At 42.6% G+C, this 22,926-nt stretch overlaps 1 protein-coding gene across 4 annotated transcripts in view; it reads left to right on the forward strand.

The window, feature by feature from the left end:
* Positions 1–22,926, forward strand: part of LOC126095475 (zinc transporter 1) — a 269,483-nt gene that overhangs the window by 230,769 nt on the left and 15,788 nt on the right. For all 4 annotated transcript variants that reach the window (XM_049910265.1, XM_049910267.1, XM_049910264.1 and 1 more), the window contains one exon: positions 11,602–11,709. In XM_049910265.1, coding sequence (XP_049766222.1) covers positions 11,602–11,709 — 108 coding nt within the window. The remainder of the gene's footprint in view (positions 1–11,601; positions 11,710–22,926) is intronic.

Below are 22,926 nucleotides of genomic sequence, written 5' to 3' on the forward strand. Positions count from 1 at the left end.
TAGAATTATTAAGATTCTAATTGATTGAAAATGCGGTAACACCTCCTAATTTATTAGGAATTGATCATAGAATTGCGTAAGTGAATAGGAAATATTATTTTGGTTCAATGTGGATTGGTGTTACTTACAGGTTAGCGGGTCTCCTAGAAGGTAATGATTAATTAATTAATGATGATGTTATTAATACAAATGTGATAGAATCCTTGAATGTGAAATACGTGTGGAATGTAACTTTTTGATATCCCCATGTAATCTTAAGGGATTGTTAGATCCTATTTGATGTAGGGAGAATAAATGCATTGTGGCCGTAGCTGCAGTAATAAATGGTAACACAAAATTGAATGTGAAAAACTGGTTTAAGGTTGCATTATCAACAGCAAACCCTCATCATACCCATTGAACCTAATCTGTTCCTAACTATGGAATTGCTAATAGTAGGTTAGTAATTACAGTTCCACCTCAGAATGCAACTTACGGTAAAACATTCCTAAATGCATTAGGAATAGAATTGCTGTTCCAGTTATTCAGGTGTGTGTATGTACATATAAGATCCATAGTAGATTCCTCATCCTACATGCAAATAAATGCAATAAAAAAGCAAAGGGACTTTGGTTAGTTTCAGCTAAACAAGAAGCAAAACAAGATAAGACCAAGGGAAAAGAAATAATAATAAACCAACAATAAAGTTAATGACTCATAAAATCAAATATATTAAAACTACTAATTAAAATAACCATAGATAACAAATTCAAGGCTAATCTAACTTCACATGAAATGGTTTGAGCAACAGAACACAGAGAACCTAACTTTTTTTCATCAGTCTACTGACTGGTTTGATGCGGCCCGCCACGAATTCCTTTCCTGTGCTAACCTCTTCATCTCAGAGTAGCACTTGCAACCTACGTCCTCAATTAATTGCTTGACGTATTCCAATCTCTGTCTTCCTCTACAGTTTTTGCCCTCTACAGCTCCCTCTAGTACCATGGAAGTCATTCCCTCATGTCTTAGCAGATGTCCTATTATCCTGTCCCTTCTCCTTATCAGTGTTTTCCACATATTCCTTTCCTCTCCGATTCTGCGTAGAACCTCCTCATTCCTTACCTTATCAGTCCACCTAATTTTCAACATTCGTCTACAGCACCACATCTCAAATGCTTAGATTCTCTTTTGTTCCGGTTTTCCCACAGTCCATGTTTCACTACCATACAATGCTGTACTCCAGACGTACATCCTCAGAAATTTCTTCCTCAAATTGAGGCCGGTATTTGATATTAGTAGACTTCTCTTGGCCAGAAATGCCTTTTTTGCCATAGCGAGTCTGCTTTTGATGTCCTCCTTGCTCCGTCCGTCATTGGTTATTTTACTGCCTAGGTAGCAGAATTCCTTAACTTCATTGACTTCGTGACCATCAATCCTGATGTTAACTTTCTCGCTGTTCTCATTTCTACTACTTCTCATTACCTTCATCTTTCTCCGATTTACTCTCAAACCATACTGTGTACTCATTAGACTGTTCATTCCGTTCAGCAGATCATTTAATTCTTCTTCACTTTCACTCAGGATAGCAATGTCATCAGTGAATCGTATCGTTGATATCCTTTCACCTTGTATTTTAATTCCACTCCTGAACCTTTCTTTTATTTCCATCATTGCTTCCTCGATGTACAGATTGAAGAGTAGGGGCGAAAGGCTACAGCCTTGTCTTACACCCTTCTTAATACGAGCACTTCGTTCTTGATCGTCCACTCTTATTATTCCCTCTTGGTTGTTGTATATGACCCGTCTCTCCCTATAGCTTACCCCTACTTTTTTCAGAATCTCGAACAGCTTGCACCATTTTACATTGTCGAACGTTTTTTCCAGGTTGACAAATCCTATGAAAGTGTCTTGATTTTTCTTTAGCCTTGCTTCCATTATTAGCCGTAATGTCAGAATTGCCTCTCTCGTCCCTTTGCTTTTCCTAAAGTCAAACTGATCGTCACCTAGCGCATTCTCAATTTTCTTTTCCATTCTTCTGTATATTATTCTTGTAAGCAGCTTCGATGCATGAGCTGTTAAGCTGATTGTGCGATAATTCTCGCACTTGTCAGCTCTTGCCGTCTTCGGAATTGTGTGGATGATGCTTTTCCGAAAGTCAGATGGTATATCGCCAAACTCATATATTCTACACACCAACGTGAATAGTCGTTTTGTTGCAACTTCCCCCAATGATTTTAGAAATTCTGATGGAATGTTATCTATCCCTTCTGTCTTATTCGACCGTAAGTCCTCCAAAGCACTTTTAAATTCCGATTCTAATACTGGATCCCCTATCTCTTCTAAATCGACTCCTGTTTCTTCTTCTATCACATGAGACAAATCTTCACCCTCATAGAGGCTTTCAATGTATTCTTTCCACCTATCTGATCTCTCCTCTGCATTTAACAGTGGAATTCCCGTTGCACTCTTAATGTTACCACCGTTGCTTTTAATGTCACCAAAGGTTGTTTTGACTTTCCTGTATGCTGAGTCTGTCCTTCCGACAATCATATCTTTTTCGATGTCTTCACATTTTTCCTGCAGCCATTTTGTCTTAGCTTCCCTGCACTTCCTATTTATTTCATTCCTCAGCGACTTGTATTTCTGTATTCCTGATTTTCCCGGAACATGTTTGTACTTCCTCCTTTCATCAATCAACTGAAGTATTTCTTCTGTTACCCATGGTTTCTTTGCAGCTACCTTCTTTGTACCTATGTTTTCCTTCCCAACTTTTGTGATGGCCCGTTTTAGAGATGTCCATTCCTCTTCAACTGTACTGCCTACTGCGCTATTCCTTATTGCTGTATCTATAGTGTTAGAGAACTTCAAACATATCTTGTCATTCCTTAGTACTTCCGTATCCCACTTCTTTGCGTATTGATTCTTCCTGACTAATGTCTTGAACTTCAGCCTACATAAAGTAATTCAAATTCGAAGATCAGCTAGCAGTCATTAGTGTATAAACACCTAATCATATAAAACATAAAAAATAAGAACCCATTAGAAAGGAACACGTGTAAGTCAAATAAGGAAAATTACCCAAACAGCCAAAGAAATTATTAAATTGAAAACATAAAAAATAAAGAAAATAATTAGATATAATATGAAAAGGCAGCTCCTGACAAATTAACTTGATAGCATCACAAAAAGGTTGAGGTATACCAACAAATCCTACCTTATTTGGCTATAACCTAAAACCTTACACTCCAATAAAATTAAAAAAGCCACACTAATTAAAAAACAAATAACCAACAGAAGAAAATTTAAAACAAATAAATGATCATAAAGTATCAATACTATTTGTAGAAAAAATCTACATAAATGAGTTCTAAATTCCACACATTACTCTGTCAAAATAGCAGTCAATTAAAATCAACCAATAACATAAAAAATATTTTACCCATATGCTCCTTTCATACTAATATGGGTAAATAATCTTAGGATAGAAACCAACCTGGCTCATGCCGATCTGAACTCAGATCATGTAAGAATTTAAAGGTTGAACAGACATAATTACTGGGCTCCCACACCCAAAATTTTTCTTAATTCAACATTGAGGTCGCAATCTGCTTTGTCAGTATGAGCTCTCAAAAACAGTTATGCTGTCGTTCCTAAGGTAACTTAATCTTATGATCATAAATTACGGATCTGAACCACAAACATAAATCGGTGATATAATAATGAATTTATTTATTCTTCATGTCACCCCAACAAAACATTATCATCAAATATAGAAAGATCAACAAAAAACTATATAAAAATAGAATGTTAAACTGTACAGGATCTTCTCGTCCTAAAGATAAATTTAAGGCTTTTGACTTAAAAGTTAAATTCAAAAATTTATTAAGAGGCATTTCATTTCTCATCAAGCCATTCATTCCAGCCACTAATTAAGATACTACTGATTATACTACCTTTGCACGGTCAAAATATTGTGTCCCTTTAAAAATTTATGCATTGAGCAGGCGAGACCTCAAAATATTTTCAAGAGGACATGTTTTCAAGGGTTATACATTGTAGAATTAACAGATTGCAATCCTCTGTAATGCATGAAAGCCTTTTATATTGAACAGACCCTTACTACTCCAGTCTTAGAACACAAGGAGTTTGATGCAAACTATTGCAAGCATTATCGTCAGTCATCCTTGGAATACAAAACTCATTTTCTACAGTTGTGGCTATTGCTAAATTTCTGTAAGAGCTATGATATTGAGAGATTTTCTTTCTTAAAATAATGAAAAACCATGGCCATTCAAAGAGAACAACCCTACAATGGTCGAAGGCAATCACTCTTTGCTGGTTCATGTTCGACTCTTTTATTAACTCTAGATCTGATAGCTCAGAAGTATTATGTGGAGACACTAATGGAGTGATGGTGTATCATGGGGAACTGAGAAAATAATTACACTGCATATTTGGTACAGGTTTCTCTTGTTAAGTGCATCAAGGAGCTAAAATTGTACATATTTTTCCCCCTGTGGTTTCTGGGGTAAGAATAGGCCCGCGGTATTCCTGCCTGTCATAAGAGGTGACTAAAAGGAGTCTCAAACGTTTCGGTCTTATGTGATGGCCCCCTCTTGGGTTTGACCTCCATTTAACCAAATTTCCATTGTTAGTGCGTGCCATTTGGGGAAGGACGCCTTATGTGGTGTTTTTCTATTGGTCCATCATGCTCCACCATCTTGCATGTTACCTATTGTCATGTGGCAGGATTTACACCCAACGTCTTCTGGGTTGCCTCCTTCTCGTCGAGTGCGCAATCCCCTTCTTAGCGCCCACGACAACTGTGGACCCTTTCAACACCTAAAGTCCAGCACGGTAGCAAGTCCGTTGTGGGGGGGGGGGGGGGGGTTGTCATGTACCCTCTTGGTGGTAGCCCCCTGACCACGCAGGGATCGCACTACAGATGCCAGAGCTGTTTCCTCCCCATGCATGCCAAGGAGTATGTGCCCATCTTGTCTGGGGCACAGGGACTCCGGGCAACGGGATATCGGCCGGGTACCCGTTGCTTTGGCTGGGTGGCGCCCTTGGGGAGAGCCCTCGTTCGGAGTAGGTGGCATCTGGGCGGATGTGGCGCAATGAAGCGCAATAAATCACACCAAGCTGGTGGTCGCACGGCCACCAGCGTCTCTAAGCGAGGCAGAGTTGACTTTGATGCTGCGCAATATGACCCTCAGTCGTTCCCCTCATTGGCTGCGCCATGGGAGGGACGCGGATCTAGTGCCAAGCGGGAGTCTTACGTACCACAATACCTTGTCTGCAGCAGGACTGATTGTGACTCCTTTCTTACGACGAAGCCTCTGTTTTTTGTGGAACACCTAGAGGATAAGTTTGGGGAAGTGACGGGGTTGTCTAAGATGAGGAATGGGTCCATCCTCCTCAAGACGTCCTCCCCAGCCCAGTCGCGAGCGTTGCTCTTGTGTGATAAGCTGGGTGACGTCCCTGTTACCGTCACTCCCCATAGTAGCTTAAATATGGTCCAGGGGATTATTTACCATCGTGACCTATTGTTGCAATCCGACGTCGAGCTGAGAGCCGACTTGGAACGATGTGGTGTACATTTTGTCCGTCGTGTACATCGAGGGCCCAAGACTAACAGGGTGGCCACCGGTGCCTTTAACTTGGCCTTCAAGGGAGCTGTATTGCCCGAAAAGGTCAAGGTAATGGTTTACCGTTGTGACGTCAAGCCATATGTCCCTCCCCTGATGCGGTGCTTCCAGTGCTGGAAGTTTGGGCACATGTCCTCCCGTTGCCCCTCCAGCGCCACATGCCGAGATTGCGGACGCCCCTCTCATCCCGATTCTCCATGTGCGCCTCCGCCTGTATGTGTCAACTGTGAGGAGCACCACTCTCCATGCTCGCCGGATTGCCCCGTCCTTCATAAGGAGTGGAAGATAATGGAATTTAAGACCCTGGACCGGCTCACTTATCGAGAGGCCAAACTGAAATTTGAAAGGTTGTATCCTGTTCCCTTCGAACATCTTATGCTGCAGCCACGTTATCGTCGCCCTCGTGAGCGGCAGTTGTCGCCTCATCTGTGCCGCCTTCAGTGGGCCCTCGGGGCCGTGCCTCTCTGTCTGCCCCCCTAGTGTCTGGGGGCAAGCCTTCCTCTGTTGCCCCCTTAGCAGTTGGGGGCAAACCCTCTTCTGTCGCTCCCCCCACGCTTACTTCGGGAGTGACATCTGCTCAAAAACCGGGGGGCTCGATCCCTTCCCCTCCTTCTCCGCCGGCGTTGCCTCTGCCAGTTCCTCTCTCGCAGAAGGGGTCCCTTGGGGCTCTCCCTTCCTCCGTTTCTTCTCCTACCCAGCCAGATGTCAGCCAGTGGCTGAAGGTTCCACCACCTGCTGGTTGTAGGGCTTCTGCATCGTCGTCAGCCTCAGACGCTCCTTCAGAGAAGCTCTCCCAGCCCTCTAACCTTAAGGGCAGGCCCGAGAAGAAGGAACGAAACGCGTCCAAGAAGAAGGACGTTCCGGCGGTTTCAGTACCGCCTGCTGTAAATAATTCTGGCTCTGGGGATGAGGTGGAGATCCTCGCCTCTGCCACGGATCTCGCCCTCACGGCACCCTTGGGGGCCTTTCCTATGGACACAGCTGACTTTCCCCCGGTGGCGGCAGTTGGCTCTGAGGCGCCGTCTGCCTCTTAGTCGCCTTCACGCCCTCCCAGTCCCTACTGCTTCCATTCTCCAGTGGAATTGCGGCGGTTATTTCCGCCACCTACCTGAGGTCCGGATGCTTCTGAGTGTTTCCCCTGTTCTCTGCATTGCTCTGCAGGAAACTTGGTTTCCAGCAATGCGGACCCCTGCACTTCGCGGTTATCAGGGATACTATAAGAACCGCGCTGCCTGTCAATGAGCATCAGGTGGAGTTTGCCTCTTTGTTCACCACTCTGTCTGTAGCTCGCCAGTACCCCTTCTGACGCCTTTAGAGGCAGTCGCTGTCAGGGTTGAGCTCTCGCTGGCTATTACTGTTTGCTCTGTTTACATTCCTCCGGATGGGGAGCTCCCCCGACATGTCTTGGCTGCGCTGCTGCCTCAACTCCCGCCACCATTGCTGCTTCTGGGCGATTTCAATGCCCACAACCCTCTATGGGGTGGGACTGTCTCCGATGACCGCGGTCGTGCCGTGGAGCATGTGTTGGCTCAGCTCGACCGTAGCCTCTTGAACACCGGTGTGGCCCATGGCTCGTTCTCAACCATCGATCTCTCTGTTTGCAGCCCCGGACTTGTCCCATCCCTCCACTGGAGAGTGCATCCTGACCTGTGTGGTAGTGACGATTTTCCCATCTATTTGTCACTGCCCCAGTGTCATTCTTCTGGGCGCCTGCCCCGCTGGGCTCTCAATAGGGCTGACTGGCCGGCCTTTACTTCCGCTGCAACCATTGAGTCTCCCCCACAGGGTGACATTGACGAGGTGGTCTGTGTCTTGACCACGTCAATCATTTCTGCGGCCGAGGCTGCCATCCCCCGCTCTTCTGGACTCCCTCGGTGTAAGGCTGTACCCTGGTGGTCGCCGGAGATTGCTGAGGCTATTCGCGACCATAGGTGGGCTCTCCAGCGTCATAGGCGGCACCCGTCTCTGGAGACCCTCATCGCCTTTAAGAGGCTCCGTGCCTTGGCCCATCGTCTTATTGCACGGCATAAGCAGGAGTGCTGGGAGAGCTATGAGAGCTATGTCTCATCCTTGGGCTCCCATGTCTCCCCCTTGCTCGTGTGGTCCCGGATCCGGCGGATTTATGGATACCAGACCCCTATGAGTGTCCCTGGGATCTCCCTGGACGGCGCTATCTGCACGGATGCTGCCGCCATTGCTGAACACCTTGCCGCGCACTTTGCTACGAGCTCTGCGACTGCAACTTACCCCCCCGCCTTTTGCTCTCTAAAGGAGCGAGCCGAGCTGACGCCGTTATCATTCCACATGCGTCGTTCTGAAAAATACAATGCCCCTTTCAGCGAGAGGGAATTCCTCGCTGCCCTCGCCGATTGCCCTGATACAGCACCAGGACCAGACTGTATCCACGCGCAGATCCTGAAGCATCTCTCCAGGGACTGCCAGAGACACATTCTCACCATCTTTAACCGCATTTGGAGCGAGAGTGTGTTCCCATCGCAATGGCGAGAGGGTGTTATTGTCTCCATCTTGAAGCCTGGTGTGGACCCACTGGCAGTGTACAGCTATAGTTCCATTACCCTCCCCAACATTTTGTGCAAATTGCTCGAACGTATGGTGGGGCGGCATTTGGGTTGGGTCTTTGAGTCGCGCGGTCTCCTCGCTCCATCCCAGGGTGGCTTCTGTCGGGGCCGGTCTGCTGCGGACAATTTGGTGTGGCTGGAATCTGCTATCTGTACGGCCTTTGCCCGATGTCAGCATCTCGTTGCTGTATTTTTTGATCTGCGGAAGGCGTATGACACCACATGGAGGCATCACATCCTTGCTACGTTGCATGAGTGGGGTCTTTGTGGTCAGCTCCCAGCTTTTCTTCAAACCTTTTTATTGTGCCGCTCTTTCCGGGTGCAAGTCGGTGCCGCCTCTAGTTCATCTTATACGAAGGAAAATGGGGTCCCGCAGGGCTCGGTGTTGAGCGTCTCCTTATTTCTAGTGGCCATTAATGGTCTGGCTGCAGCCGTGGGGTCGTCGGTGTCTCCTTCTTTGTATGCCGATGACTTCTGCATCTCATTTAGCTCCACGACTACGGGCATCGCCGAACGCAGGCTGCAAGTAGCCGTTCGCAAGGCAGCATCATGGGCTCTGACTCATGGTTTTCAGTTCTCTGCAGCCAAGACTCGAGTTATGCACTTCTGCAGGCGTCGGACGGTCCATCCTCATCCTGAACTTTTCCTCGACTGCCATCTTCTTGAAGTGGTGGACACTAGCCGCTTCTTAGGACTCGTCTTTGATGCCCGGCTCACATGGGTTCCTCATATTACTCAGCTGAAGCAAAAGTGCTGGTGGCACCTCAACGCCCTCCGCTGCCTGAGCCACACGTCTTGGGGTGCAGATCGCTGCACGCTGTTGCGATTGTACAGAGCCCTTGTGCAGTCCAGGCTTGATTATGGGAGCCTGGCCTATGGGTCTGCATCACCCTAAGTGTTGACGTTGTTGGACCCCATACACCACTGTGTGGTTTGGCTTGCAACTGGTGCTTTCCGTACGAGGCCCGTGGATAGTCTACTGGGGGAGGCCGGGGTTCCCCCGCTGCATATTCGCCGCCATCGACTGCTCGCCGACTATGCTGTCCACGTGCATTGCTCGCCGGGCCATCCCAATCATCGCCTGCTTTTCCCTGCCATGGTCCTCCATCTGCCTGAATGGCGACCTCGGTCTGGGCTTTCCATAGCTGTCCGCGTCCAGTCCCTGCTGTCGGAACTGGGGTCGTTCCCTCTTCTGCCTCCCTTCCGGGTCCGTGCACCTACGCCTCCCTGGTGTTTGCCCCGGCCGTCCGTCCGTCTGGACTTGGCACAGGGACCCAAGGACTCGGTTCCGCCTGTGGCCCTCCGTCGCCGTTTTCTTGCGCTCCTCGCCTCATTTTCGGGCTGTGAGACTCTCTACACTGATGGTTCCCTGGTTGATGGTCGCACTGCCTACGCTTTTGCTCACGCTGCCCATGTTGAACAGCGCTCCTTGCCGGCTGGCTGCAGTATTTTTACTGCAGAGCTGGTGGCCATATTGCGTGCTCTTGAGCATATGCGTTCCTGCTCAGGTACGTCCATCGTCATCTGCAGTGACTCCCTGAGCGGCCTCCAGGCCATCAACCACTGCTATACCTCTTCTCATCAATGCCCCAGCTTTGGAGATCGGCCTCCCGGCTCGTGATCAGCAGTTGGTGTTGCGCCGTAAGGTGCTTGGGATGTGGACTGATGAGTGGCGTGGCCTGACATCCCCGAATAAACTGCGGGCTGTTAAGGAGACGACCGATGTGTGGCAGTCCTCCCTGCGGGCTTCTCGCAGGGACTCTGTCGTCTTGTGTCGGCTCCGCATCGGCCATACCTACCTGACGCACGGCCATCTTTTGTGTCATGAGGATCCCCCCGTGTCGGTGTGGGTCCCGGCTGATGGTCACTCACATTTTGTTGGAGTGTCCCCGACTGCGCACCCTCCGGCAGTCTTTTAATCTCCTGGACACTTTGCCTTTGGTTTTATGCGACGATGCCTCCATGGCTGACGACGTTTTAATTTTTATCCGTGGTAGTCCTTTTTATGGTTCCATTTAGGGAGGTCCTGCACGTTTCCCTTTCTGCCTCTCTTGTCCTCGAGTCTCTCATAATTGGTTGCAGATTTTAGTGTGTAGTCGGATGGTTGACTCTTTCCCTTTTTTTTTGTTCTCGTGGTCAGTCAACCAGTCTCCGGCCATCTTCTTCTCTTCTGTTTCTTTCTGTCTGGTGTTCATCTGTACTCTTCTTGTCTGTAGTGTTCATTGCCGCATTTGTGTTCTTTCAGTGCCTGGGGGGGAGTCTCCTTCCCCTTGGGGTTTTACCTGCTCCGCACATTTTCGTCTCGCCTGTTTTTGGAATGGGGGACTGATGACCTTAGCTGTTTAGTCCCCCTTAAACATCCCAACAACCACCACCACCTGTACATATTCTAAAATGTCACAATGTGACTATGTATATGTCTGTGTAGCAAATCTTTGTCTTATATTTTTATTTGTTTATGTTTTTTAACAGTGCATATGACGACTTGGCATTTATTCCAGTATGCTTCGATTTGCAACATGGTGGGTGAATAGTACATGCTTATTGAAATGTCTGGGCTGTTGCTTGTAGGCTGTTCAAAACTGTTTCCTGTGTTTCTGGGTCATTACTTCAGTATTTCACTGTCAGTCAGTCTTGTTTATGTTCATTAGGACAGCGATTCCTGAAGATATGTTTGTTTAAATCTATTTGAGAGTACACACAAGCATTTGCTGATAAACTGCAAATGTTGTCATAAACACTTAACAGTATGTTAATTGAAATGAGAACAATCATTCAGTTATCATTTGTGAAACAAAGTATGATATTTAGTTCATGTTTTTTGTCAGATAACTGGTGCTGTTTTGTCCCAGAGAGAAAAACAGCTCTCAATCATTTGTAAAATAATGAAAATATAAATACCAATAATATTTGTGACTGAAGAGGAAAGAGTACTTACAAAATGCTGGAACAGAAAGGACTAGAACATGGCTGAAGCAAACAAATTTAAAAGAGCATAAAAATGCTAAGTTTATAGCCTTTAGATGTATGATAAAGCAACTGATTAAATATTCTAAAGCTCAAAATTCAGCAAATGTTTCTTGATTTGTGCATCTGTCAGTCCTCCAGTTCTTGTTTCATCAAACATTTAGTAGATTTTCCTTTTGTATCATAATTGGTGTGAATTTTGTATACATAATGCCAGCAATTCACAGGTGCTAGAATTAAAAAGTGTTTGTATTTGCAGATAGTGTCTAAGGACTTACTAATAGTTGTGCCTAAAATATGGAATAGAATGCCAGTTCTAAAAACATTGTTTGTCTTAGATACTTAATAATAACAATAATAATAACAATAATAATAATAATAATAATAATAAAGTGATGGTTGTGTAATGATAAGTTACTTACTTACAGTTTACACACGACACAGTCCAGCCAGCACCAACTGAAGATTGTGTGTTGGACTGTCCCAAGACAGATAAGCCATGTGCATTATCCACTTGCTGTGGGCCATCGAAACATGTGAGTCGCAGAATCAGCTCCCTTGTCACCGCTGTGTAATGTGCTTTGATTAAAATGCTTCGGTTCTTAAAGGGTTTCCTTCTTTCTTCTTTCTCTGTCAAAATTTGGCTGTACTTTGTATGTTTTAGTCTACAGTACTTGTTCTGGAATCTTTTGTCAGCCTTTTTGTATGTTTTTTTCTTTTTTCTTGATACTTTGTACTTTCCTGTAGAATCTGTGAATATATGTATTTTTTCTTTAGAGAATATATTGAAATGATAGATGAAACAACTTCTGTAACTTTTTTCCTTGTACTTCAAAGTAGAGCATGAATGGTGAAAGGGATAAAGGTATGTTGCCATAGTTGCTGTCATTGCATATGGTGTATGATGCATATTTAATGGAGCGTGGGATTATATTTTATCAGCATTATAAAATGAATGTGTGCATGCTTGCGTAATGGCAGAAGGAACTTACCTCTCACATTGTGTGTGCATGGAACTAATATTTCAGAACAAATATTTAAAATCATGCTATTGTAAATATTTTCTAATACGAGCATGATATGGAAACTTGCATGATCCGTTGCTGTCAAACTCTTTTATCATGGACAATGCATATTGCATCCATAGTGTACAATAGTAGCTTTTGGTGATACTCCAGTGTTTTTTAAGTTTAATCTCGCAAGTCTTGATTTATCGTTGCTGTTTGTTTTCTGCCAAAGAGATTTTAGAATTTGTGTATGTGAATTAAACAGTAAATTACAATGTAATTGGATAGATAAAAAATTTACTCGCCAAGCGGCGACAGAACACGCACATAAAAAATACTGTAATTATGCAGCCTTTCGAAGCCAGTAGCTCCTTCTTCTGACAGAAGGGTTGAAAGGGAAGGAAGAAGGGTGAAGGAAAGGGCTAGAGAGGTCTAGGAAAAGGGGTACATTTCAGAAAAGTTTCCCAGAACTGCGGGTCAGGGGAGACTTACTGGACGGGATGAAGAGGAGAGACTGATTATTGGGGACTGCACCAGATGAGATTTGAAAACTCGAGGGCTTAAAGGTAGAAGACAGAGTATTATGCAAGACAGAGATTTCTGCTAAAACATCAGGAACTAGTTAGTAAGAGTGGAAAGCTAAGTGCATTGTATATAACAGAGATGGAAGGAGGATGGTGAAAAATAGACAGACAAGCAAAGGAAACATGTAGAAAACTAAAACAGGGTCAATAAAAGAGTAGTTACTGTGAAGAAATGCTCATATGGAAGAAATTAACATAAATTTAGGCCAGGGGGCTGGTGAGAACCAGGGACATGTTGTAACACCACTTCCCACTTTCGGAGTTCTGAGAAACAGATTTCTGGGGGAAGAGTCCAAATGGTGCCTGTGGCGAAACATGCACCAGGTCACACTGTTGTGTTACAGAGGATGCCGTGCAACAGGATACAGTATACAAGGTATCCCTGTGTCCATTCATCCTAATTGATAATTTGGTGATAGTCATGCCATGTAAAAGCCCAAACAGCATTTACATAACAGCTGTTATATGGCATGCTGTTTCACAGGTGTGTCTCCATTTGATAATGTGTTTTCCACCTACAGGGCTGGTTTAGGTGGTGGTAGGGGAGGTGCGTAGGGCAGTGTTGCAGTGGGTACGGTCACAGGGGAAGGAGCCATAGGGTAGGGAGATGTGTGCAGATGGAGCATAGGGTCTGACAGGGATGTTGTGGAGGTTTGGAGGGTGGCAAAATCTCGAACAGAATGAATCTCATTTCAGGACATGATTTGAGAAAGTCTTGGGCTTGTCAAAGTAGCTTATTTAATACGTTCACAGACAAGGATAATACTGAGTCACCAATGATATGCTCCGAAGTTGTTTTTTGAAGGGATCAGCAGTACCAGGAGTGGATGTGAAGGCTGAGGGGATAGTGGTGGCGTAATGCTGTAAAAAGTCTGCATCTGAGTAAATACATTTGCCTTAAATGCCAAGGCTGTATGGGAGGGAACATCTGACATGGCAAGGATGGCAGCTGTCAAAATGTAAGTACTGTTGTTTGTATGTTTAATGTGGACAGAAGGCATAGCTGGCCTTCGGTGAGGATGAGATCAATCTCGAGGATAGTGGAACAATATTCGGAGTAGGATCACGTGAAATTTAGTTGGACTAATGCATTTAGAGATTCCAGGAATTTTAACAGGTCAGCCTCGTCAAGAGTCCATATAGCAAAGATGGCATCAATGTATCTAAACCAAACCATGGACTGAAGACTTATGGATCCTAGGAAAGCCGCCTCCAAATGACCTATGAAAAGGTTAGCATAGGAAGGAGCAATCTTGGTTCCTGTGGCTGTACCCCTGACATGTTTGTATGTCTGGCCCTCAAAGGTGAAGCAGTTGTTTGTAAATATAAAGTTGATTAAGTTGAGCAGGAAGGACACCATAGGTTTGGAATCAAGTGGATGCTGACTGAGGAAATGCTCAGCACCAGACCGACCATGTACATGGGGGATGTTGGTATAGAGGGAGGTAGCTTCACTAGTGACAAGCAAGATGTGTTATGGAATTGGGACGGGTACAGATTTCAGACGATCTAGGAAATGGTTGGTATCTTTGATATAGGGGGGGGGGGAGTCTTTGTGCTGTGAGTTGCAGGTGCTGATCAACTAAGGCAGATATATGTTCTGTGGGTGCTTTGAAGCCAGCAACTATAGGATGGCCAGAACGACTGGGTTTGTGGATGTTAGGAAGAAGGTAAAAGGTGGGGGTGCATAGATTGCTTGGGGTAAGAAGTTCTATGGATTGAGATGTTGGTCCTTGTGAGGGGCCTGTGGTTGTAACAAGGGACTGCAGGTCAGTTTGAATCACAGGGATGGAATTAATGGCAGTTGGTATATGTAGAGGTTCCAGACAGCTGGTGTAGGCCATCACTATCATACTCCTTTTGGTCAAGTGCTACAACATGTCCTTGGTTCTCACCACCCACCTGTCCTTAATTTATGTTAATTTCTTCCATATCAGCATTTCTTCTCAGTAAATACTCCTTGCTTAACTATGTTTTAGTTTTCTACATCTTTCATTTTCTTACCTGACTATTTTTCGCTGTCCGCCTCCCACCTCTGTTATGTACAATGAACGTAGCTTCCCACTCTCATTAATTCGTGCATGATGTTTTAGCAGTAATCTGTCTTGCATATTACTCTGTCTTCCACCTTTAAGCTCTCAGATTTTCAAATTTCATCCAGTGCAGTGCAGTCTTTCCTTCTCATCCCATGCAGTAAGTCTCCCGTGACCTGCAGTTCTGAGTGACTTTTCCAAAATCTATCCCTTTCCCTAGACCTCTCCAGTCCTTTTCCTTCACCCTCTTCCTTCTTTTTCAACCCTTCTGCTGGAAGGAGCTAATAGCTCAGAAAGATTGCTTAATTATAACCCTTTTTTTATACGCGTGTTCTGCTGCCACGTGGTGAATAGATTTTTTATCTATTCAGTTACAACATATTGTCAGAAATTGTTTTCATTGTTATAAACAATAAAATACACTCTACGACTTACATTAACGAACATACACACAGTAACACTGAACTGAAGAGATTTGAAATATGCTAAACTAACATAGATCCTAATACAGTTAGTGATATTCAGAGTGTGGGTGTAGAAATTAAGCCTTTCAGGTTCATGGATTACTGAATAGCTGTTTTACAGTGGTAGCATAGTATGTTGGTGTGAATGTGCTTAGCAGAAATTGATCCGGCAAACTGAGGCAGTTTAGATTGAAGTATTGGAATCAACATTCAGATGTATTAATGCTGTGAGATGGCTCATAGATGATGGTCAAGAGCTTGTTAAATAGGTTACAAGTCCCCCAAAACATTTACAGTGTTCCAGTAAAGGTCAACTGGATGTAAAATTGCTCATTGTTGCTACCAAATATTTTGATAAAATGTTTTAAGAAATGGATGCACCACATCCAAACAACTATGCGCGGACGTTGAGGTTGCAAGTAAATATTCATACTCACAATTAAAGTTCACAAACTTCTTAGATAATGCGAGTGCATGAATGTCAGTAAATGTCTGGTAGTGGTCTTTTTGGTGAGTATTATAAAAGGATACTGTTTGGAAAACCACATGTAAATTATTGTTGTTCTGCACTACTAGTTCTTTGTTGAGACAAGTTCCCCAATCTGGATGATGGAGACTTTGTTTCGAAAGACACTCATGGGAACTTGCTAGTGTACAGTTTCAAGGCTTCTCATTGCAAAATTATGCACCCAGTATGATTATTTTATACAACACAAGAACTGAGGCTTGCAGCTGTCTAAATTCATTCAAGTGCCTTGTTCATTTAGCTAGATATTAAACCACCACGTTGACAATTTTGAAAATACCCTTCTTACTGCTGCCTGTTATTGGAAGCTCATTGAGTCTTCTAACCACAGTCCCGATCAATTTGAGTTGGATATAGTGGAAGATTAATGTGCATGCATAGGTGTAAGTGAACCACTGTCTTCTCACATTCCTTAAACAAAAATACTGCTTTGCTTAATCTTGTGTGACACCATCTTTCTACTAGTTTCCACACATTGCAATAATATGTGCTTGGGAGATTCAGATGCCTTGATGACAGGTAATCTGAGTCCTTGAATATAAATATTCTCCTTTGTCCCTTTTCTTTTTTAGAGAAGGTTTGGAGATTAATTTCTCAGCATCGTTGTTTAAAATCCTAATATTGTATTTGACAGGGCTGTGACATTTCATCAATCTGAAGCAGAGGCAAGTTTTTGAAGTTGCCAGTAAAGCATTTTATACCAGCATGACATGATCAAGTTCTCTTTTCTGGTGAAATCTGTACCACCAAGTTATGTGGCCCCATTATTAAGAAACTGGACTTGTATTCAAGAGAAATGGCATTTAAATTATTTTCCTCTGCCCATTGTCTACTGCCGCCCCCCCTCCCCTCTTCTCTCTCTCTCTCTCTCTCTCTCTCTCACACACACACACACACACACACACACACACACACACACACACAGAGAGAGAGAGAGAGAGAGAGAGAGAGAGAGAGAGAGAGAGAGAGAGAGAGTGCCTTCTAAGACAGTGTTCAAATATTTAACTCTTTCTGCTGCCACAGATGTGCTCCTGCATTCTGTGCTGAGCACAACTTTGTTGTAGCTGTACTGCTTGCCAAATGCGGATGCCTATGTGCTGAGGGATGGCATTCTGGCAACTATTAAATATTTATTGTTTCATTTTAAGACAACTATTGGCTGGAAAAAAAGTGATTTTTGTACATCTTCCAGACTGATGTTTTCGCTTGACAAAGAACTGAATTTCTTTTCATTATTGATCATAGTTACTGCACTACATCAAATTAAGTAAAACATTGGATGCTGTTTTAAAGTTCACAGAGGTATCAAAACTTTGCATAATCGTTGTATATGGTTGATTGCAGCTTGTGCAGTGCAATGTATGAAATGAACATAAGATATCAAAGTATTATTTAAAATTCAGAGCAGAATTGTACCTCATTTCATTCTCAGGTTACTGATTTTTGATATCCGATGGACGGTCACGCACGACCCGCCAATTTCTGTCCTGTGAATGCGATTATGTGGTCATAACAATTGTCATATTTCATAAACTGTTCAGAATATCAAAACGAACTTTTTTTGTAAATGGCGACATGCAAAGATGCACATACATTGTTAGATAAATACCAAAACTTTTTCATTCCCCAAGATATGGAAGTAACTCGTATACAGCAGTGAGAGGTTGGCTGTTCAGATGCATACGAATGATAATAGCTCTGTGGGAAAACTCAAGTGGCACGCATATAAGTGTCCACACCACTTGGAGAATGGCAGAGCAGAATGTATATACACGTCCACAGCAGTGAAATTGTTAATGATGTTTACAAGTCACTAAAATGTAATTCTCTTTTGCAAACACTCTCTTTCATGTAAGGGGCAGTCAAAAAGTTTCTATTCAGAGGCCATAAAGTCCAGAATTGATATGCCAGTCAGGCAAAATCACCAAGAGCATTGAGGCAGTCATCTCACTGGGGCAATAGGTTGAAGATACCCCTTTGGAGAAACACTGTATCCTGCTGTGTGAAGAAGTCTGTCACCACGTGTGGTACACCTGTGTCTGACAGGAATTTTCAAACCTTTAAAGCCTGTTTTAAGGGACTAAAGTGTGATGATCACATGGAGAGAGATTAGGACTATAGGGCAGGTGCTAGTGTCCCAACTTGAGTTGACATAACATCTGCATTATGACATTGTGGTGTGGGGATGTTCATTATCATGAAACAGCAGCAACCCATGTCACACACCATTTTACAATGATGGTTTTCAACAGATATACTGCCCCTTATACATTCTTCATTCCCCAATTAATGCCTGCCAGTGTTTCTTTCGGCAGTCACGAAAAGAATAAAAGCATGTTGGTTCTGTTTGGACATAATGTAACCATACTTAAATCTACTACATTTATTGCATGCAAGTCAAAAAGACACGAATGCATCACTAATCCCTTGTCTACATGTCGGTGCTTATATACCCACATCGGAGTCACACTATGTTGCATATACACTGCACCAACACCGTCAAATGGAAACATCTTCATAACCACTTATATCTCAGAACTGGTTTCAGGCTTTCCACTAGAGCCGGTAAGTCATCATATGCAGTCCACCATGTTACTTGATGTCTGTTCTTAACAGAAGAAAATTGCACCAAGGCCACATTGTCCCCGAATCCTTGTGTTATTTGAGGTAGATATATTGTTCTGTACCAACAGAAATTCAAGTGTGTATGGTAATTTCATAGATTAGCTGTAAAGTATACGAAACCTGTTATGCAGAATCAAAATGTTGTTATCCAAAAGCTAACAGAGGCTGTGAAGTTTGTTTCATTCTGTTAACAACTGAAACAACCCACACAGAGTAGTGAATCCATAGACTAAACATGATATCTGTTTTCCATTCAGTTATCAAAATTATGACTAGAATAACATTAGCAAATACATTGCCATGAAATAATGCTAATTTGTAATTCGTTTGAAGACTTCGTGGTAGGCAGGACACAGCATATTATCTCAGTCAGAAGAATTAACAGGCCATGCCATGTGTGCAATATCTTCCATTTCCAAGAAAACACCAACCACCTGTGCTCTGTGAGTTTGAGCATTATTGTCCATCAATACGAAGTATGGGCCCACTGTACCTCACAACCACCACACGAGGTCCCAAGATCTCATCATGATACTGACAGCAGTTAAATTTTTTCGATTCACCCGTACAATTTCATGAAGAGCTGTTAGAGTGGTCAGCATAATCCCTGCCACACCGTTGCGGATCCTCCTTGATATGGTCTCTTTCCACATTATTTGGGTCCCAAAGTCATGTTCCACATTCCCTCCAAAGGTGAATCCATCGAGACTTACTCTCCAGACCAATTCCTGACTCATCTGTGAAAAGAACATTGGCCCACTGCTCAATCGTCCAGGTGGAATGTTGATGACTCCACTCTTAGATTCTTCCTTTTGTGAAGGCGTGTCAGAGGTGTAAATGCAGCAAGTCAGCAACAATAAAGGCCACTCTGCCAAAGCCTTCTTTACACCATTTGACTCTATACAACACACCCAATGGATGCTGCGAAGTCAGATGCCAGTTGCCATGCAGTGCTAAGGCAATACCACTGTGGCCTTACAGCCAAATAGTTTCTCCTCTTTCAGATGTTACACATAGTCGGCCCTGCCATGGTTTTTGGGATACAGTTTCAGTCTCTCTCTAAGCTATCACCACATCTGAGAAACAACAGAACGATTCACTTTAAGCCATTGGGCCACATGAGTTTGTGCTTGTCCTGCTTCTATTCCTCCTATGTCTCTCCACCGCAGAGTGTCTGGCTGGCGTCTCCTCTGTGCCATTCTGCACCATCTGTAACATCATCTGTGTACACAGTAATTATGGATGTGGGACTGCCTGACAAACACTACCCCGTTTGATGGGTGCCCTGACGTCATTGCTGGCATTGTTGTCCATTGATTGGAATGCCACCTTCCGTGTGGAACATGATCATGTGGACATTTATTGACAGTTTGTATGATGATATCATGACTTAGACAAAGGGCGGGGAATAGCGGTTTGGGAACCAGTGTATACACCCTGGGAAATCTGGGAAGAGCCCGGGAAGAACCTAGGAATGTTTTCATCCAGGAGAAATACGGGAAAAACGCAGGAATTTTTTAGAATTCCGGAAATTTTTCCTTGTTTTAGTTTTCAGTTAAATTTTTGTAATTTTCACTGATAATAACTGATATTCTAACAAAGAATTTTACTTTAGCTCATTACTTCACAATAATACTACAGCAGTAAAATATAAATGAGAGAATAACATCAATAAAAAATGCAAGTTTCATAGAAAATGCGCAGTTTACATCATCAAAACAGTGCACACATAAGTGTCTGCCAACAGCAACATGTGTCAAAGACTGTGCAGTAATTCGTGACAACAAATTACTTTTGATGTGTCTTTCTCGTGAGCACCATTTCGATGAGTGTTATGAAGACTATACAATACAACAAACTGCCTTCGATCAGCATGACATCACAACTGTTTACATTTATAATAGGTTACGGGAAAATGTTGCGACTGTTGGGTTGAGAAGTGGTACTTAAAACTAAATTTCCTTTTACGGAAAGTGAATTATGTTTCTTGTGGCAATGTACTAAGAATTTCTTAAATCACTCAATGTTAGACTCTTTTAAACTTAACACTGAGGACCAGCCACTTAGAAAAATTGCGAGGAAAAAAACCAATCATTTGTGCTGTTAAATTTTACCGGCACTTATGTGTTTGATGTGTCAGAAAGGTAACACATACACACAAAAAAGAGAACATTTCAAGGTTAGTTCTTATATTTACTTTAATTCTTTCACAGATTACAAATTATGCAATAACAATGGAAAAAGTGTAATTATCCTTAAAAAAAGTGCTAAGTGAGTTCTTTAGCAATTTCATACGTAATTGACTTTTCTATTTTGTGGAAAAGTAAGTGCTGGACGGAACATGTATTCAGCCAGGGAGACCACAAAATGTTCTGTTCGCAGCAGTGAAATTTATAATCATGCTCATATAAATATTCAGCTGTTGCAATTTAAGGTGTGCTCTTAGGATCCTGCGTAACCACATCCTCGGAATAAAAACAGCAAAAACTTTTTGATGACCAACATCATATGTGAAAGCTTAGCTTTTCTTGTAGTTATACTGTATGTACGTTAATTTAAACCATTAACTTTTTTTCTTATTTATGCGTTCACACTTCTTCACAGTGATGTTGCTATTGCGTAACGACATCACTTGTCTTGTGTTCTGAATGTTTGCTGTCATTGGCTCGCGAGATCATGTGACATGAGCTGTAATTGGCTTACAAAAGCACGTTGGAATCTTGATGTCAGTGCTTCAGAAGCTGATGTGCTGTATTTGGTGGAATTTGTATTTACACTTTTGCAATACAAACCGCTCATCGAAGATCTTTGCAAAACCGTGTTATTTTTTGGTGGGTTTTGTTTGCTAATGTGTCGGGAACTTCTGTTCTGGTGAATAAAACCTTGACTATTCAAAGAATTGATATGTTTTATAACTCCAGGGGAAAGTATATTGTTACTTAACATGGAAAAAGTGTTCTTTCAGCTGGGAAAAAGCGTGTTTTCACCTGAAAAGAAGTGAAATTTGTCCATGGAAAAGTGTATTTTCACCTGGTAAAAAGTGCATTTTTAACCGGGAAATCCGGGAATTTTTTTGTCTTGCCTGTGTATACACCCTGGTGTATATGTGTCCTGAGCCACCAACCTCTCACTACTGTGGATGTGAGTTAACTTCAATATCTTAGTGAATAAAAATGTTTTGAGTATTTATCATACAACATATTTGCCTCATTGTGTGTTGTAATTTGCAAAAAAAAAAAAAAAAAAAAAAAAAAAGGCAGCTCATTTCGATATCTTGAATCGTTTATGACCTATGATGAATCGTGAAGTGCACAAATGGCCACCTCGTGTATGTCTGTCTACCGAATATAAAAGCCAATAACTCGAGACTGAAATGAAATATTGTTCTGCTTGAAATTTTATATGAAATTTCAATACATTATCTACATTTCATTCACTGCAATGTTTGAGCTAAAATCAACCATATACAAAGATTATGCAATGCATTTTTGTCTCTGGAAACTGTTTAAAATTGCATGGAATGTTTTACTTAATTTGATGCAGCAGAGTAAGTGTGATGTATAACAACAAGAAATTAATTTCTTTATCGAATGAAGCTATCAGGCGATAAGATCTGCAAAAACTAAATTTTCTCACCTAACAGTTTTCAGGAAATCGGATGATAAGTATTTCAAATCGGTGGGACACCATCACTTAGCACAAGCACAAACACCTGCTGAGCAATAGAGCCATAATAAAAACCATCCTCAGCATTGAATGCAGAGAACACATTTGTATCAGCAGAAAGTTTAATGTTGTATAGACGTAGCAAGCAATATTAACAGCAACTTCATACTTTCTGAAGTTATCTATAATGAATTTCCGCCTAAAAAAAGCTGCAGAAACATCCAATCAGATCTTAATAACATTCCAAAGTGATGCAGAGATTGGTAACTTGCCTTAAATGTACGCCATTGTAAAATAATGCTCTTCATCAGATGTAGTATCCTGATACTCCAATATTAATGATACACAATTACAATGAGTCAACTTGTGCAAATACCTGGGTATAAATTTGTAGGAATATGAAGTGGAATAATGACGTAGGCTCATCCTTAAGTGAGGCATAGGGCAACTTCACTTCAACAGAGTCTACAAAGGAGACAACTAACTAATCATTTGTGTGTATGATCTTAGAATATTGCTCAAGTGTGTAGGACCCATACCAGATATGACTAGCAGCAAGTAATGAATGTATAAAAAGGAGGACAACATCAGTGGTTACAGGTTTGCTCGACTCAGTAGGAAAGCTTCGTGGAAATGTTGAGAAATCTGAATTGGCAGACACTTGAAGATTGACTCAAATCATCCTGCAAAAGCCTCTTAACAAAATTTTGAGAACCAGTTTTAAGTTAAAAATCTACACACATTCTTCATCACCTAGGTATTACTCCTATGATTATCTTGAAGACAAAAGTATGTGAATTAACAGCACACAGTGACATTTAAGCATTCATTCTTCCTGTGGTCCGTAC

Source organism: Schistocerca cancellata, chromosome 8 (assembly GCF_023864275.1).
Source record: "Schistocerca cancellata isolate TAMUIC-IGC-003103 chromosome 8, iqSchCanc2.1, whole genome shotgun sequence".
NCBI lineage: Eukaryota > Metazoa > Arthropoda > Insecta > Orthoptera > Acrididae > Schistocerca > Schistocerca cancellata.